The following is a 16748-nucleotide window of genomic DNA, read 5'->3' as shown; positions in this document are numbered from 1 at the left end:
AATATGCTTGTTTTTACAGTCACCCTTTAGTCTCGAGACACACACACACACAACCTAGGAGTTCTAAAATAAGACAGCCTTGAATTAGTGTACCTTTATTGTTGAAAAGCTATTTAAGACTGCAACAGTAATCACTGAAGTATATAGAGTAAACATGATCCTTTTTCACCCTGCATCAATAATTAAAGTGCAGTCCCCCCTATTAACATCTCAGTAACAGTTCCTAACTACTCCTTTAATCACCTTCCCCCAAAATGATAATAAAGTAGACTCAACTTTCATTATCAGTAATATGTCAAATCAATTCCACTTTGTTGATATGATAGTTTTTCCTGCATCATGTCACTGCAACATGTGTTCACTATGAGTTGATAAGTGATAAACTTAGTCAGAGCTCAGCACAAACTTACATAGCAATGGGTTAAGGGTGAGGAACATTTCAGACGAACTGTTCAATAGCATACATACTGTATGTAGTGCATTTCTTTATACAGAAATCTGAGAAAAACACAAACCATTTCGAAACATAAAATGGATTAACACACATAATGGGGAAAAACAAACAGTTCATAGATCCCATTTTTCCTTTTAATTGTCAATGCCCTGATTTGGAACTTTGTATTATAGTGCTGTTCTTTGTTCCAACCAATGAGATGAATACATTACACCTCAGGCACAAGGTCTGTTGGGCTATGGCAAGTAGTCTGATCCATTGAACGAGAAACCATTATTGGTGTTTGGGGTTAAATGATTAGAGATCTAAATTCTCATCTTGAAACCAAACACACTCAAACGGTTAATTGAAAAGGGTAAATATTCATTATAGAAGAAAAACAAGCGTGGCAATTCATCTTGAATGATGGGATCCAAAGCACATGCAAGCGTGTTAGCTAAATGGAAGACAACATGTATATGGTTGACATAAACAAGTATTTTATACATGTCATTACAGTATTAACATGTGCAATGTCTTCCCTCCCCCAACAAATTAATACACTCTATAATCTCTATGTTTTCTAGTATGCCAATGGTATTCAGAGTCACCCTGATTATAAAAAATAAAATAAAAGCTTAAAAGCATTAATCATCTCCTTCTACATTTCCTCTGAATACAAGTACCAGTATATAATACATGATTTACATATGGAGGATGAGAAAGATCCGGAAGGATTCTTTGAGTGTTCAGTCATTCACACACATTTATTTCTCCTCTTCTTTTGTTAAGTTTAGTGGGGTCTTAATCCATCTTTGTTTAATGTTATAAAGTCTATTTGCAGTCCAACTCCTCTGTAAAACAATGCAGGAGCCAGAGAAAAACCCATAGAGGCTAAGCCGAGGCCCAGGGTTGAGGAGCCAAGGAACCAACTCCCGCTCTAACTGCGATTTGTCACCGGATAGTACTTTGTAGTAAGACATCGCCAAGCTTGTTCAGTTGTCTGTTCAGAAAAGAACATTGGCTCAAACATAGGTGACTTTTTAACATTTATTTAACTAGGCAAGTCAATTAAGAACAAATTCTTATTTACAGTAACGGCCTACCCCTAATCCAGAAGACGCTGGGCCAATTGTGCCTGCCCTATGGACCAAAAATCACAAACAATTGCTCAAAGTCTTCTCATGTCGTCTCCTTCCATTGAAGATGATCGATTTCCGGTAGTTTGATGGTCCAAAGTAGTATCTGATGAAAGCTCTTTCCCTTCCATTCTTTTAGGCCTCCGATTCTCCCTTCTCCCGCCCCTCCGGTCCTGCATCACTGTCCTCTGATTGGCTTTTGCTCAGCACCAGGAACTGCCCATCAGCGTTAGGAGCAGGGGGGGTGGGGCGACTGGAGGCTGCGATTAAACGGCTCTGTTCCTCCAGGTCCTGTGGGTTCATTCAAATTAATTGACTCATCAATTAATCAATGAATCATTCAGTTTACTGTAACATGAGTGAACACAGAGGGTAATACAGTTATGAATATAGACCAAACACTGATCAAGATAGGCATTGATCTACAAGTCAACAAGAATAGGATAAGTACTATATTGTCAATTCTTTTGGTACGGCAATGTATTGATTTGCTGGGACACTGACGCTACCTTTTCAATCTGTTTCTGTTTACTCAGCTCCTCCTGCTGTTTCTCCTTGGCCTTGTCCTGCTCCTCCTTCTTCTCTGTAGCTTTGCGATCCTGAATCAGTAAAAAAAATTGTCAAGGTCCCACATGAGTAGCTAAGATTCATCTTAAAATCTTAAATTAATTCCACTAAGACAGAGTCTCACATGTCTTACCATCTCTGAGTGGAAAGCGATCTGTTTGGCCAGCCCAACACTGTCACATATCTGAAAGGAGAACAACAACATGCAATCAGAGATAAAAAAAGAAAGAAAGAAATTAACACAGGGAACAGTAGACACATGCATATGTCTTCCTTTTGTCACAACATGAACAAAAAAAAATTTTTTGACTATAAACCGTTTTAACTGATAGTGCCATCACTATACAGACACAATATGCTTATTCCTAGAGTCAGGACTTGTTCCAAACCATGAAAACACATTTGCATGTGTGGCTGACCAGGATAAACTCCAGGCCCTAGTTATATCGTGTAACTACTGGCCCTACCAACACATGTTAGAACAAAGGCTACACAGCAGAGCAGAACTTACCTTCTCCCCATCATTGTTGGACTCAAAGATATAGCAGACAGTGACAGGTCGTCCATCCACCCTGCCTTCTGCAGTCTGCAGGACGAATCCAAACAGACGCTTGTTCTCCTGGTGGGACGAACACACCACCACACTGGAAAGAGGGAACTTGGGGAGGGGAGAATTAAAACGAAGTCATGTCTAATGTTGAGTGTAGACAGGTGTTGTGTCAGTGATGATAGGTCAATAGCCTCTAGACAGGTGTTGTGTCAGTGATGATTGATTTCACCTACCAGTAATGCTACTGAGGAAATTATATAATTGACTATCAGTAAATAGAATGCCAAACAGAAACATGTTCTAGTGGAGGTAGTGTGAGTTGGAGGACCTACCCTCAGCCGTGTGACTTGTGTCTGAGGATCGATGAGCCTGAAAACCACAAAACATCACACACAGGCACATCTATTGACTGTAAGAGCATGCTGTTAATTATGTCACACATAAAAATAAAAAAAACGCATGCACATTACTCAAAGAGCATATGTCTCACTTGAGGCAGTCGCAGGTGACCAGCAGGTGAGACTCAGTCATCCTGAAGATGTTATGTATGGCCCTGGCTGCTAGGATCTGTCTCATGGTCTCATAGATGACGTCAGAGCTGTCTGCATTCTTCACCTCCATAGAACCCAGGAAACGCACAATGAACAGCTGGTGCAGGATGGAGTCTGGATGGACACACAGAGAGAGAGAGAGAGGGGGGGGTGACACACACAAACAGCAAGCCAGACCTGACACAGACAGATAGAGAGAGGGGGGGGGGGGTGACACAGACAATGGCATGCGCACAGACACACAGCAAGACAGACCTGACACAGACAGACAGACAGAGACACTACCTTCACTCTCCTCAGGTGGAGTGTCTCCTGATTCACCAAACGGGTTGGTCCTTCTTTCAGAAACGGGGAGAAAAGAAACACAAAAATATGAATTAATATGACTGTTTTCGTTTCAATATAGCTTGAACGAGGGGCGAAACCTTCTGCAATTGCATTTTTATTATTGAAATGTGATATGAAACGAGGCAACGGGGTGCTTTAGGACCATGTGGATGCCTCCGAGCGGTTGGGTATGCTGTTTGGAGTGTTTATCCAACTGTATAATTCAAAGAAATAACTAATCTCCCCCCACTTCTAAAACCAACGTTTCGCCCCCTAACTTCAACATATACCAGGGTCTCGTCCCGCCTATACACCGTTTGGGAAACCCTGGTTAGTTAGTACCGACCTGCCCTGTCCCGCAGCCTTGGCCTGGCCTGCGTACTCCTCGCTGACTGGAGAGATGATGTCAAACTGGATGGGCGTGTCAGGAGCCACCAGGGCGTCCAATGAGAGGACAGAGAGGGCCGGTGAGGCCGTCTCAGAGCCCACTGAGCTCACACTGCTGGTCCGCACTGCCCGGGACCGCCCTTGTCTATACAGGAGAGACGGACGTCAGAGAGAGATGGAGGTCAGAGAGAGATGGAGGTCAGAGAGGTTAGAGAGAGATGGAGGTTAGAGAGTTGGACAGAATGCAATATCATGACACCTCTAACTAGAGCAGGGTTTGTCTTAATTTAACTTACTACAGTAGGGTTTACCTTGGTTAGTCTTGATTATGTAACCACTTTATAGGCTAGAGTAGTTATCGGCTATACACTACCAAGGCCCAGAGTGTTCCATGGTCAGGAAAAACTCCTGGCTCTAATAATAATGAAGTCTCTATGATTCAGAAACGCACGTGGTCGGCCGCATACTCTCATGCCTCTGCTGGAAGGAGGGAGACGGTGTCACAGCCTCAAGAGCTGATTGGTTCACTCTGGCTGCAATTTCCTGCCAAAAGAAAGAGGGCATTTCAGCAATGAGGAAATGTGCTTGACAACAGCTCGGTAACAAAGGGAGGTGGGAGATGAGACTCACATCACAGACATCCAGCATTGTCTGGGGGAATGTCACACCATAGGGCTCACAGCTCTAATTATAGATGACAGATTGAATGATGATGATGTAAGAGTAGGGTTTTCCAGTGATTGCCGGCTACTCACCTCTGGGTTCTCACTCAGATATATCCTCTTTGAGATGTTGTTTATAGTTGCAATCCACTGAAGGAGGAGAGGAGCACAGGACAGCGTTATTAGGAGATGCGCGAATTCCATGTCTGTGCTGTATTTATACAATACAAAAATAAGATGTACAATACATTGTGACTAAAACTGTTGTCTCACCTCTTCACAGTCCTTTCTGCTATCTGCCTGCAATATGACCACCCTGAAACAAAGACAAAGCACCTCCGTAACTTCAGTGAAAATAGTTACTAAGTTCTAAAGGTTCATAATCAAATCAAAATGTATTTGTCACATGCGCCGAATACAAAACAGGTGTAGACCAAAACATTAAATGCTTACTTACAAGCCCTTAACCAACAATGCAGTTAAGAAAATATTTACTAAATAAACTAAAGGAATACAAAAAACAAAATAACAATAGTGAGGCTATATACAGGGGATACCGGGTCAATGTGCGGGGGTACACATTAGTTGAGATAATATGTACATGTAGGTAGGGGTAAAGTGACTATGCATAGATAAAGCAGTGAGTAGCAGCAGTGTACAAAACAAATGGGGGGGGGGGTCAACGTAAATAGTCCAGGTGGCCATTTGATTAATTTTTCAGTAGTCTTATGGCTTGGAGGTAGAGGCTGTTAAGGAGCCTTCTGGACCTAGACTTGGTGCTCTGGTACAGCTTGCCGTGCAGTAGCAGAGAGAACTGTCTAAGACTTGGGTGACTGGAGTCTTTGACCATATTTTGGGTCTTCCTCTGACACCGCCAAGTATATAGGTCCTGGATGGCAGGAAGCTTGGCATCAGCGATGTACTGCGCCGTAAGCACTACCCTCTGTAGCGCCTTACGGTCGGATGCCGAGCAGTTGCCATACCAGGCAGTGATGCAACCGGTCAGGATGCTCTCGATGGTGCAGCTGTAGAACTTTGAGGATCTGGGGACCCATGCCAAAAATTCGGTATCAGGAAAAGGTGTTGTCGTGCCCTCTTCACAACGTTCTTGGACCATGATAGTTTGTTGGTGATGTGGACACCAAGGCACTTGAAACTTTTGATGTGAATGGGGGCGTGTTTGGCCCTCCTTTTCCTGTAGTCCACGATCATCTCCTTAGTCTTGCTCACATTGAGTGAGAGGTTGATGTCCTGGCACCACACTGCCAGGTCTCTGACCTCCTCACTATAGGCTCTATTGTTGTCAGTGTTCAGGCCTCCCACGGTTGTGTCGTCAACCAACTTAATGATGGTGTTGGAGTCGTGCTTGGCCACGCAGTCGTGGGTGAACAGGGAGTACAGGAGGGGACTAAGCACGCACCCATGAGGGGGGCCCCATGTTGAGGACAAGCGTGGCAGATGTGTTGTTGCCTACCCTTACCAACTGTGGGCGGCCCGTCAGGATGTCCAGGATCCAGTTGCATAGTGATGTGTTTAGTCCCAGGGACACCTGAGGTTAGTGATGAGCTTTGAGGGCACTATGATGTTGAAAGGCTGAGCTGTAGTCAATGAACAGTATTCTCACATAAGTGTTCCTTTTTTCCCAGGAGGAAAAGGGCAGTGTGGAGTGCAATTGAGATGGCGTCATCTGTGGATCTATTGGGGTGGTATGCGAATTGGAGTGAGTCTAGGGTTTCTGGGATGACGGTGTTGATGTGAGCCATGACCAGCCTTTCAAAGGAGTAGTAGACATTTAGGCAGGTTACCTTCACTTTTTTGGGCACAGGGACTATAGTGGTCTGCTTGAAACATGTAGGTATTACAGACTCAGACAGAGATGCCAGTTGGTCTGCGCATGCTCTGAGTACACGTCCTGCTAATCGCGGCCTTGTGAATAATTGACCTGTTTAAAAGGTATTGCTCACATCGGCATTTAGCCCGTCTGGTAGGCTCGTGTCACTGGGCAGCTCGCGGCTGGGTTTCCATTTGTAGTCTGTAATAGTTTGCAAGCCCAGTCACATTCGACAAGCATCAGAGCCGGTGTAGTATGATTCAATCTTAGTCCTGTACTGACGCTGGCCTGTTTGATGGTTCGTCTGAGGGCATAGCAAGATTTCTTAGAAGTGTCCAGATTAGTCTCCCGCTCCTTGAAAGTGTCAGCTCTAGCCTTTAGCTCGGTGCGAATGTTGCCTGTAATCCATGGCTTCTGGTTGGGATATGTACGTATGGTCACTGTGGGAACGACGTCGTCAATACACTTAATCAATTAATATTTGTATTTATTATGAATCCCCATTAGCTGCTGCCAAAGCAGCAGCTACTCTTCCTGGGGTCCAGCAAAATTAAGGCAGTTTATACAATTTTAAAACATTACAATACATTCACAACACACTGTGTGCCCTCAGGCCCCTACTCTACCACTACCACATATCTACAGTACTAAATCCATGTGTATGTATAGTGAGTATGTTATTGTGTGTGTGTGTATGCATATGTCTGTGCCAATGTTTGTGCTGCTTCAGTCCCCGCTGTTCCATAAGGTGTTTTTTAAATCTAATTCTACTGCTTGCGTCAGTTACTTGATGTGGAATAGAGTTCCATGTAGTCATGGCTCTATGTAGTACTGTGTGCCTCCCATAGTCTGTTTGGGACTTAGGGACTGTGAAGAGATCTCTTGTGGCATGGCTTGTGGGGTATGCATGGGTGTCCGAGCTGTGTGCCAGTAGTTTAGACAGACAGCTCGGTGCATTCAACATGTCAATACCTCTCATAAATACAAGTAGTGATGAAGTCAATCTCTCCTCCACTTTCAGCCAGGAGAGATTGACATGCATATTATTAATATTAGTTCTCTGTGTACATCCAAGGGCCAGCTGTGCTGCCTTGTTCTGATCCAATTGCAATTTTCCTATGTCTTTTTTTGTGGCACCTGACCACACGACTGAACAGTAGTCAAGGTGCAACAAAACTAGGGCCTGTAAGACCTGCCTTGTTGATAGTGTTTTTAAGAAGGCAGAGCTTTATTTATTATAGACAGACTTCTCCCCATCTTAGTTACTACTGCAGCAATAAGTTTAATAATATACTCCTCAAAGCCATTGGATGAATCCCGGAACATATTCCAGTCTGTGTTTGCAAAACAGTCCTGTAGTGTAGCATCCGCATCATCTGACCACTTCCGTATTGAGCGAGTCACTGGTACTTTCTGCTTTAGTGTTTGCTTGTTAGCAGGAATCAGGAATATATAATTATGGTCAGATTTGCCAAATGGAGGGCGAGGGAGAGCTTTGTATATATCTCTGTGTGTGGAGTAAAGGTCTATAGTTTTTTTCCCTCTGGTTGCACATGTGACATGCTGGTAGAAATTTGGTAAAAATGGATTTAAGTTTGCCTGCATTAAAGTCCTCGGCCACTAGGAGCGCCGCTTCTGGACGAGCATTTTCTTGTTTGCTTATGGCAGAATACAGCTTGTTGAGTGCGGTCTTATTACCAGCATCGGTTTGTGGTGGTATATAGACTGCTGTGAAAAATATAGATGAAGTCTCTTGGTAGACAGTGTAGTCTATAGCTTATCATGAGGTACTCTACCTTAGGCGAGCAATACTTTGAGACTACCTCAATATTAGATATCGCGCACCAGCTGTTATTGACAAATAGACACACAATCGTACCCCTCGTCTTACCGGACGTAGCTGTTCTGTCCTGCCGATGCATGGAAAACCCAGCCAACTGTATATTATCTGTGTCATCATTCAGCCACGCCTCGTGAAACATAAGATATTACAGTTAATGTAGGATAATCTCGAACGGAGGTCATCCAGTTTATTCTCCCGTGATTGCACTTTGGCCAAAAGAACGGATGGTAGAGGCGTGTTACCCACTCAACCAAGGTATTCTTACAAGGCACCCTGATCTGTACGAACGGAGGTCATCCAGTTTATTCTCCCCTGATCTGTACCTACTGTATTCCCTTCTTTGTCCCGTTTGAGGTGAGTAAATCACTGTTCTAATATATCCAGAAGCTATTTTTCGGTCATAAGAGGCAGAAACATTACGTACAAAATAAGTTACAAATTCGAAAAAACACAAAACAGCACAATTGGTTAGGAGCAAAACGGCAGCCATCCCCCGCCGGCGCCATTATTTTTCATAAGCTGGTATTACTGGTTTATGAAGCTTTAATATGTAGTCATTTACTTCTTGCCGTCAAAGGATGTGATCTGGAAGCAGAAGCGTCGGTCCTCACAGTCCACGGCCATGACAGAGCAATTATCGATGTCCATGACCAGACCCCCAGCTACATGCCCTCGTGCCTGGCCCATCAGGTTCCCTCCCTGGGTGAAGAAGTACTGCCGCTCCCAGGAGGAAGACACTAGGCCTGTTTTACTAGGCGGACACATTCAGAAGAGAAAAGGTGGCATGGTTAAAACGTGTTGTTGTTCTGGTGCAGGTGACTGCCTTTTGGGCCCAAACTAACGTCAACGTTTTACACTACAAATTAATAGGACCAATATATATATATATATTTTTTTTAAATCAAGCAAGCGTTATGAACATCTTCAATAAACTGTGTCTGGTGTGTGACAGTGCTGTCTTACTTTCGTCTGTAGAGGTAGCCGGCCTTGCGTGTGAGGTTGCGGTTGACAGGAACCTGGCTAGGGTCGGGGTCTGGCATGTAGAGGAGGTCACTGGCCTGCTCCAAGTCCTGGATGGTCTGTTGCATTACATCTACCTCACCATCCATCTCCCTGCGGACACTGGACACAACCACACACGCCCAGCCTTAAACACACTGCATGAAATATGACAATAATTCCATTTGGCCTAACGGAAGGCAATATGGAGCTACCACCATTGCTTACAACTATCCAATCTTCTCAGATCTCTACAAATTCCTAGGGTCTAGGAGATTCAGGTTGAAGCTTACTTCTGAACGCTGGTTCCTATGTTGGTGAGGAAATCTTCCCACTGCTGGGTGAGGTTCTCTGATCCCAGCTTGAAAAAGTTGATCTGAGAGATACAGAGATATAGACATGCTGATCAGAACATATACTGGAGACGGAGAGACAGAGAAAGAGAGAGGAGAGAAAGAAGGTGTAATCGAGAGAGACGGAAGGGAGGCGGAAGTAAGGTTGTTGTACAGTACCTGTGCCTGCATATACCCCAGCAGCGGCTCCAGAATGGCAATCTTCTTCTTGTACTGCAGAGTGTTGAGGGCTGTGAAGTAGTGCATCATGGTCTGGTGCTGCTTCTTCCTGGAGGTATACACATCCTCCATCACCTCGCCCTTCACCTGGAGAGAAGACACGCACACAAAATGTCATGTTTAATTTGGTGAGACAGTTATTGTTACAACAAGGTCATCTTATAATAATGAACTTCTCCAAAAATTATATTATGTTCCCAAAAACAAACCCTGTACCTTCTCGTTGTCCCTCCTTTTAGAGAGACGGCTGTATCGGTTGATGGCCATGTCATGATCTGTAGACAGAAACATGTCATGAGTGGTTATTACAATTACAACATGGGCTCATGAAATCATACCATGTCACAACAATAATTTGTTTTCATGTTTTACTGAGTAGTTCGCACTCACCATCACTGGCAATCTGGAACACTTCCTTCAGAGTCAGTATCTCTGTAGGGGAGAGAAAGATGGTTAACATCCATTTCAACTATCTGTTCACATTCTGCCACTAGTCAAGTTTACAAAGTGCCAGACGTTGGTCTAGGCTAGCGATAGTGCAGCACAGCCACCTTCAGACTCCTATTAATTTAGATTTATTTAATAGGATTTTATATGTAATTCTATGCCCTTGTCATCCCTGTGATCGGTCTCCATCTCTCATAACTGTATTTATCTCTATATAAACAGTAACAAAAAAAAAAAAAGGGGGTTTGGAATTTAGAGTCTTACCTCTTAAGTCCCTCTCCTTAAACTGGGTGATAGGGAACATCATGGCGTCAGCCAGCTGAGTGGAGAGGACTGCATGACAGGAACTCAACTGTGGGAGAGAAGAAAGGCCAGTTACATTATGGAATCTCCTCAGGGAAATGTCTCTCTCATCACAGAGGAGAGGTGGGGGAGCCTAGCAAGAAGGAAGAGAGGTACATACAGAGTGAAGGAAGGAAGGGAGGGGTTTAAATTAAGATTGAAAGAGTATGTAAGAGTGAAGGATCGGAGAGTTTTTTTTTTTTTTACCTTTAACTAGGCAAGTCAGTTAAGAACAAATTCTTATTTTCAATGACGCCCTAGGAACAGTGGGTTAACTGCCTGTTCAGGGGCAGAACGACAGATTTTGTACCTTGTCAGCTCGGGGATTTGAACTTGCAACCTTCCGGTTACTAGTCCAACGCTCTAACCACTAGCCCTCTAACCCTGCCGCCCCAAGGTTAAGACGGAGAGATGGAAGAGGTTAAGATGGACAGAAAGAAGGAAGAAGTTAAAGTGCAGTGTGAGAGAGAGTTTATAGTATAATTAAAGAAGGTAAAGGTTAAGATAAATGTAATCCTATGTGAGCAGCAGCGTGCCACAGTGAGGAGGAGGATGAGGGCAGAGCAGCAGTTCTCACCTCGTCTATGACTTTGGCAAAATGCTGCAGGGTGGAGCTCATGACCTCGTCGTCGCTGCAAAGAGGGAAGCGCTGCAAAGACAGGCCAAAGTCCTAATGCATTTTCCATTTATATTTTAGTCGTTCGACAGACACTCTTTTCCAGAGGGACCTACAATCAGAGCATTCAACTAATGTTTTAAACAAACGGGTTTCTTAGAGGATGAAAAAGAAATGCAAGCATTTCCTGACTGGAAGAAAATTGACTAGGCCCTAGTTTCTTGCCTGGTCAGGTCACATTATAAAACAAAACTCTGGGCCTTAATGATAATACCATAATTGCCAAGGTGTTTTTATGTTTGACCTGGTCCTAGTAGTGCATTAACGTGCCATAGAAAACATAACAGACAGTTCAAAGGGAAATCCATCACCTCTATCATGCATACAACATGTTGACATTGTGAGAACATACCTGTTTCTCATACTCCTTCAGGAGTTTGGAGGTGAGATGGGTGGCAGCACTCAACTCATTCTGAAAAGGAGAAAAGCCAATGTAGTTTTACCTAACCGACTGTAGGAGCAACTACTTATTATTGTGTGTTTGTCTGCTTGGCCTTAACTGCATATGAGTCTGGAAAATGTCTAATTTGTAAAAAATGTTGAATAGTACAAATACAGTCCATTCGGAAAGTATTTCAGACCCCTTGACTTTTTCCACATTTTGTTACGTTACAGTCTTGTTCTAAAATTAAATTATTTTTCCTCATCAATCTACGCACAATACCCAATAACAACAAAGCAAAAACAGTTTTTTTCCCCAAATGTATTAAAAATAACTGAAATACCACATTTACATAAGTATTCAGACCATTTACTCAGTACTTTGTTGAAGCACCTTTGGCAGCGATTACAGCCTCGAGTCGTCTTGGGTATGACGCTACCAGCTTGGTGCAACTGTATTTGGGGAGTTTCTCCCATTCTTCTCTGAAGATCCTCTCCAGCTCTGGCAGGTTGGATGGAGAGCATCGCTGCACAGCTATTTTCATGTCTCGCCAGAGAAGTTAGATCGCGTTCAAGTCTGGTCTCTGGCAGGGCCACTCAAAGACATTCAGAGACTTGTCCCAAAGCCACTACTGAATTGTCTTGGCTGTGTGCTTAGGGTCATTGTCCTGTTGGAAGGTGAACCTTTGCACTAGTCTGAGGTCCTGAGCGCTCGGAGCAGGATTTCATCAAGGATCTCTCTATACTTTGCTCCGTTCATCTTTCCTTCGATCCTAACTAGTCTCCCAGCTGCTGAAAACAATGCCCACAGCATGATGCTGCCACCACCATACTTCACTGTACGGATGGTGCCAGGTTTCCTCCAGACATGACACTAGGTACGCAGGCCAAAGAGTTCAATCTTGGTTTCATCAGACCAGATAATCTTGTCTCTCATGGTCTGAGAGTCCTTTACGTGCTTTAAGGCAAACTGTCATGGGCCTTTTACTTAGGAGTGGCTTCCGTCTGGCCACTCTACCATAAAGGCCTGATTGGTGGAGTGCTGCAGAGATGGTTGTCCTTCTGGAGCGTTCTCCCATCTCCACAGAGGAACTCTGGAGCTCTGTCAGAGTGACCATCGGGTTCTTGGTCACCACCCTGACCAAAGCCCTTCTCCCACGATTGCTCAGTTTGGCTGAGCGGCCAGCTCTAGGAAGAGTCTTGGTGGTTCCAAACTTCTTTAATTTAAGAATGATGAAGACCCCTGCATTCTTGGGGACCCTTCCCCAGATCTGTGCCTCGGAACAAGACAAGACAAGACAAGACATACATATATATATATATATAGTGCCTTCAGAAAGTATTCACACCCCTTGTCTTTCTCCACATTTTGTTGAGTTATAGCCTGTCAAACACAGAATCAACCACAAAGACCAGGTTTTGAATTACACTTTGGATGGCGTATCAGCACACACAGTCACTACAAAGATTTCACCATGAGGCCAATGGCAACATTAAACAGTTAGAGTTTATTAGCTGTGATAGGTGAAAACTGGAGAATGGATCAACAACATTGTGTTACTCCACAATGCAAACCTAAATGACAGAGTGAAAAGGAGGAAGCCTGTCAGAATACAAATATTGCAAAACATGCATCCTGTTTGCAACAAGGCACTAAAGTAACACCGCAAAAAATGTTGTAAAGAAATTAACTATGTCCTAAATACAAAGTGCTATGTTTGGGGCAAATCCAACACATCCCTGAGTACCACTCTTTATGTCATGGGTATGCTTGTCTTTGCCAAGGACTAGGGAGTTTTTTTTAATGAAAAGAAACAGAATAGAGCTAAGCACAGGCAAAATCCTTCAGGAAAACCTGGTTCAGTCTGCTTTCCAACAGACACGGGGAGACAAATTCCTCTTTCAGCAGGACAATAACCTAAAACACAAGGCCAAATATACACCGGAGTTACTTACCAAAACGACATTGAATGATCCTGATTGGCCTAGTTACAGTTTTGACTTAAATCTACTTGAAAACCTAAGGCAAGACTTGAAAATGGCTGTCAAACAATGAACAACCACCAACATGACAGAGCTGGAAGACTCAGACAGACTCAAAGTTGTAATTGCTGCCAAAGGTGATTCTAACATGTACACTCAGGGTGTGAAAATGTATGTAAATTAGATATCTGTATTTAATTTTCAATACATTTGCAAACATTTCTAAAAACATGTTTTCACTTTGTCATTATGGGATCTTTTATGTAGACGGGTAAGATAAAAAAATAGTTGAAAAAAATAATCAATTTTGAATTCAGGCTGTAACACAATAAAATGTGGAATAAGTCAAAGGACATGAATACTCCTGGATTTGCCTCCCGGATTTGCCTTTTTGGCAGCACATTCACTACCCTTTCGCAGCACAGGCCAGGGGCCTGAGACGTGATATGAACTCCCCGCCTCACATTCGGCTCAATTAGGCAACTTGAGACGCTGCTGATAGTATGCTTGCGAGATACTGGACAAAAGGCCGTTTTAAAACCATCCTGCGATTAATACTGTTTACAGACATCCCCAAAACAACCAAAAACCAACTCTCAGAGAATGAGTGCACAACTGGTAAATAGTTGCTTATAAATATGTCAGTGAGTCAGGTGGCTAGCTGCCAGCAGAGACATATTGCAATAATGTTGAAGGGCTCTGGCTAGTATTACTTAGCCAGCTAGAAGAATGAAGAAGCCAAAGCGAACGTTAAACAGAGCCTATCTCAGCAGGAGCAAAAAATACGCTACTAAGTTCTCATAATAACGTTGCTCTACAGAGAGTAGGCTACCGAGACAGACAGTGATGCAGTGCCCAGTAGTGAAGCAGACTGCAATGCATGCAGAAGGGAGGGAGCAGAGGAACAGAGCCCCATGTGGGGTCCCCTGAGAAAATCTGTACTAATCTTATCAAACAAATTAGGGGAAAAAAAAACATACGTTTCAATATGAACATCTCCACGTGGCTTATGTTCCCTAAAGGCCGACATTAAAATACAACATGCAATCAACACAGTTCTGAAAATGTCATACGTTTTTGTTTTCGTTTCCAATACTACGTGTCAGTGTGAATCCTTTCTCATATTTCCCCCCTTTCAGGGGTATGACGTTACAATTGTATAGCTAATAGGCTCTGTGTTTGTAGATGGACTGAGGTGAATGAAACTACAGCAGCCAAGGTGATAATGGCTGGGGGCATTTTTGCTGTTCCCCAAATAGCATTTAAAAAACATTTTGGTAGAAATGCAGCAAATGAGCTTCAACTTTCAAAAATGTCAGGACCTCACCAAAACCCTGGTTACAGCCCTGTTTGTATGAGTGTGCTTACTTTAAAAAAAAAAAAAAAGCCTGAACACTAACTGGCATGAACTTATCCCAGGGCTCATTGCTCACTTGTGCATCGTAGATTCTGTTCATGGCCTGGAAGAGCTTCTGGGAGTAGTTGGATATTGCAGCCGCATCCTCCTCGAACACACCGAGCAGGGAGCGCGTCTGGCAACAGGGAGAGAAAGACAGTAGATTCAGGTTAGGCCTACCTGAAAGAGGAAGCTTAGATGGCACACGTATGTCACCGTTGTGCAAGGCTAATCTGGTCCCAGATCTGTGGCTTTAGCCAATCCATCTGACTATTGTGTTCATCCCACACATCTCCTCCTGGAGAGCGACCCTTCATCAAGATTATGTTTAGCTGAATCAGGTGTGTACTGTGTAGGTTGCATAGGGCAGGATAATGAAGAATGCTTGCCCAGTAGCTATCCAGGAGGCAGGGTAGCTGGGCGCCACCACTGCCATACTGTACAGCTACATGTCATGCCCCAGACGCCTCAGACTAGGTCAGGGACATGTCATGTCTGTGGGTGCAAGCTAGTGATCAACACTCTGGAACTGGTCTCACCGGTATATGTTGCTGCATTCTGTCAGGGGAGAGAGCCTCAGCCATAGAAATAGAATGACTAGAATGGATTGGAATATAATTAAATGGTATTTTCTATTGCCTCAGTCCCCTGACACTGCTGGACAAGCCTGTTCTGCAACAGACAGTAATGATTCTTATGACTACTGGACATGCAAGCAGTTTTGTTGGTTACTGTATCTAGGCTATATACCGTAGCTGAAAGAGGGTTTCATTAATGCCAACAAATACAAAACTAGGTGTAAAGAACATTTAACATTCACTGTACAAGTGCAGCTCTCATAGACAAGCCAAATACCAATTATAAAAGGCCTAGCTATGGTCAGACAGCCAACCCATCAACATCCAGTGGTTTGCAGCTAGAGAAGTAGCTAGCCAATAACCTCTTCTCTAGATTCTGGGGAAGTAGCGGGGTTTACTCAACTCCACGATAGGGAGGAAGTGGTGCACCCAGCTAGCCAGCTGGAGATAGGACGGTCACGTAGCTTAACCGACTAATTTGTGTGTTCAATATCATCAACAACAAGGGTGTGATGTGTGCCATGGCATTGTCTCAATAGAAACCCATTATCTAGTTACTTTTATCAGGTGGTGCAAAGGCCGATAATGCAAAAATAGCTACTACCATTGACAGTTGGCCAAATATCATGAAGCAGTTTCGCTCGTTTGCCTGGGGACCAGACATATTGGCTTTGAAGAGGCCACCTATCACCTTCTGACAGCTCTTTATTTGACGCTTGCTCAAGCGAACTAACATGTCTGGCTAGCATTCGCCGCGCTCTTGCACACCACAAAGACAACAGGGAGCTACAGAGCATAGATTGAGATTACCTGCGGACTGTCCTCGAATGTCTCCTCGATCGGTAATTTATCTATTCCAGGCATGGCTATAGCTAGCTATTTCAATTCGTACGAATATGAACTGTAATCGGTCAATAAGAAATGAAATAGCTAGCCTATCACTCCCACTGAATGTTTTCCCTTTAGATCAACCTCCACACACATATCATCCTACATGCGGATATCCCGCCTTTAGAACGATTATGATTGGATAAAGTTTTTCTCGACAGATTTCATTGGTTCCTTGCTCTGGTTCCTTGCAATA

At 43.6% G+C, this 16748-nt stretch overlaps 1 protein-coding gene across 2 annotated transcripts; it reads right to left on the bottom strand.

Moving 5' to 3' along the window:
• Window positions 1-82: 82 nt before the first annotated feature.
• On the bottom strand, window positions 83-16675 carry LOC110494736 (DCC-interacting protein 13-alpha). Of its 2 annotated transcripts, none has more exons than XM_036950786.1 (22): window positions 16475-16675; window positions 15124-15222; window positions 11679-11738; window positions 11228-11299; window positions 10573-10660; window positions 10252-10293; window positions 10078-10136; window positions 9802-9948; window positions 9583-9665; window positions 9254-9412; window positions 8853-9041; window positions 4890-4932; window positions 4710-4766; window positions 4406-4497; window positions 3914-4099; window positions 3526-3578; window positions 3180-3354; window positions 3022-3058; window positions 2651-2797; window positions 2273-2323; window positions 2082-2171; window positions 83-1863 (listed from the first exon to the last, which is right to left on the bottom strand). In XM_036950786.1, exons 1-22 carry the CDS (start codon window positions 16526-16528, stop codon window positions 1708-1710), a joined length of 2139 nt encoding a protein of 712 aa, XP_036806681.1. In that variant the 5' UTR covers window positions 16529-16675; the 3' UTR covers window positions 83-1707. The 2 variants fall into 2 exon arrangements, with proteins under 2 accessions (XP_036806681.1, XP_036806682.1); XM_036950787.1 differs by having other exon boundaries at window positions 3526-3575.
• Window positions 16676-16748: the final 73 nt, after the last annotated feature.

This window comes from Oncorhynchus mykiss, chromosome 17 (assembly GCF_013265735.2).
Source record: "Oncorhynchus mykiss isolate Arlee chromosome 17, USDA_OmykA_1.1, whole genome shotgun sequence".
NCBI classification, from domain to species: domain Eukaryota; kingdom Metazoa; phylum Chordata; class Actinopteri; order Salmoniformes; family Salmonidae; genus Oncorhynchus; species Oncorhynchus mykiss.
Note: the sequence above shows the minus strand (reverse complement) of the source record. Positions and strands in the feature narration are given on the sequence as shown.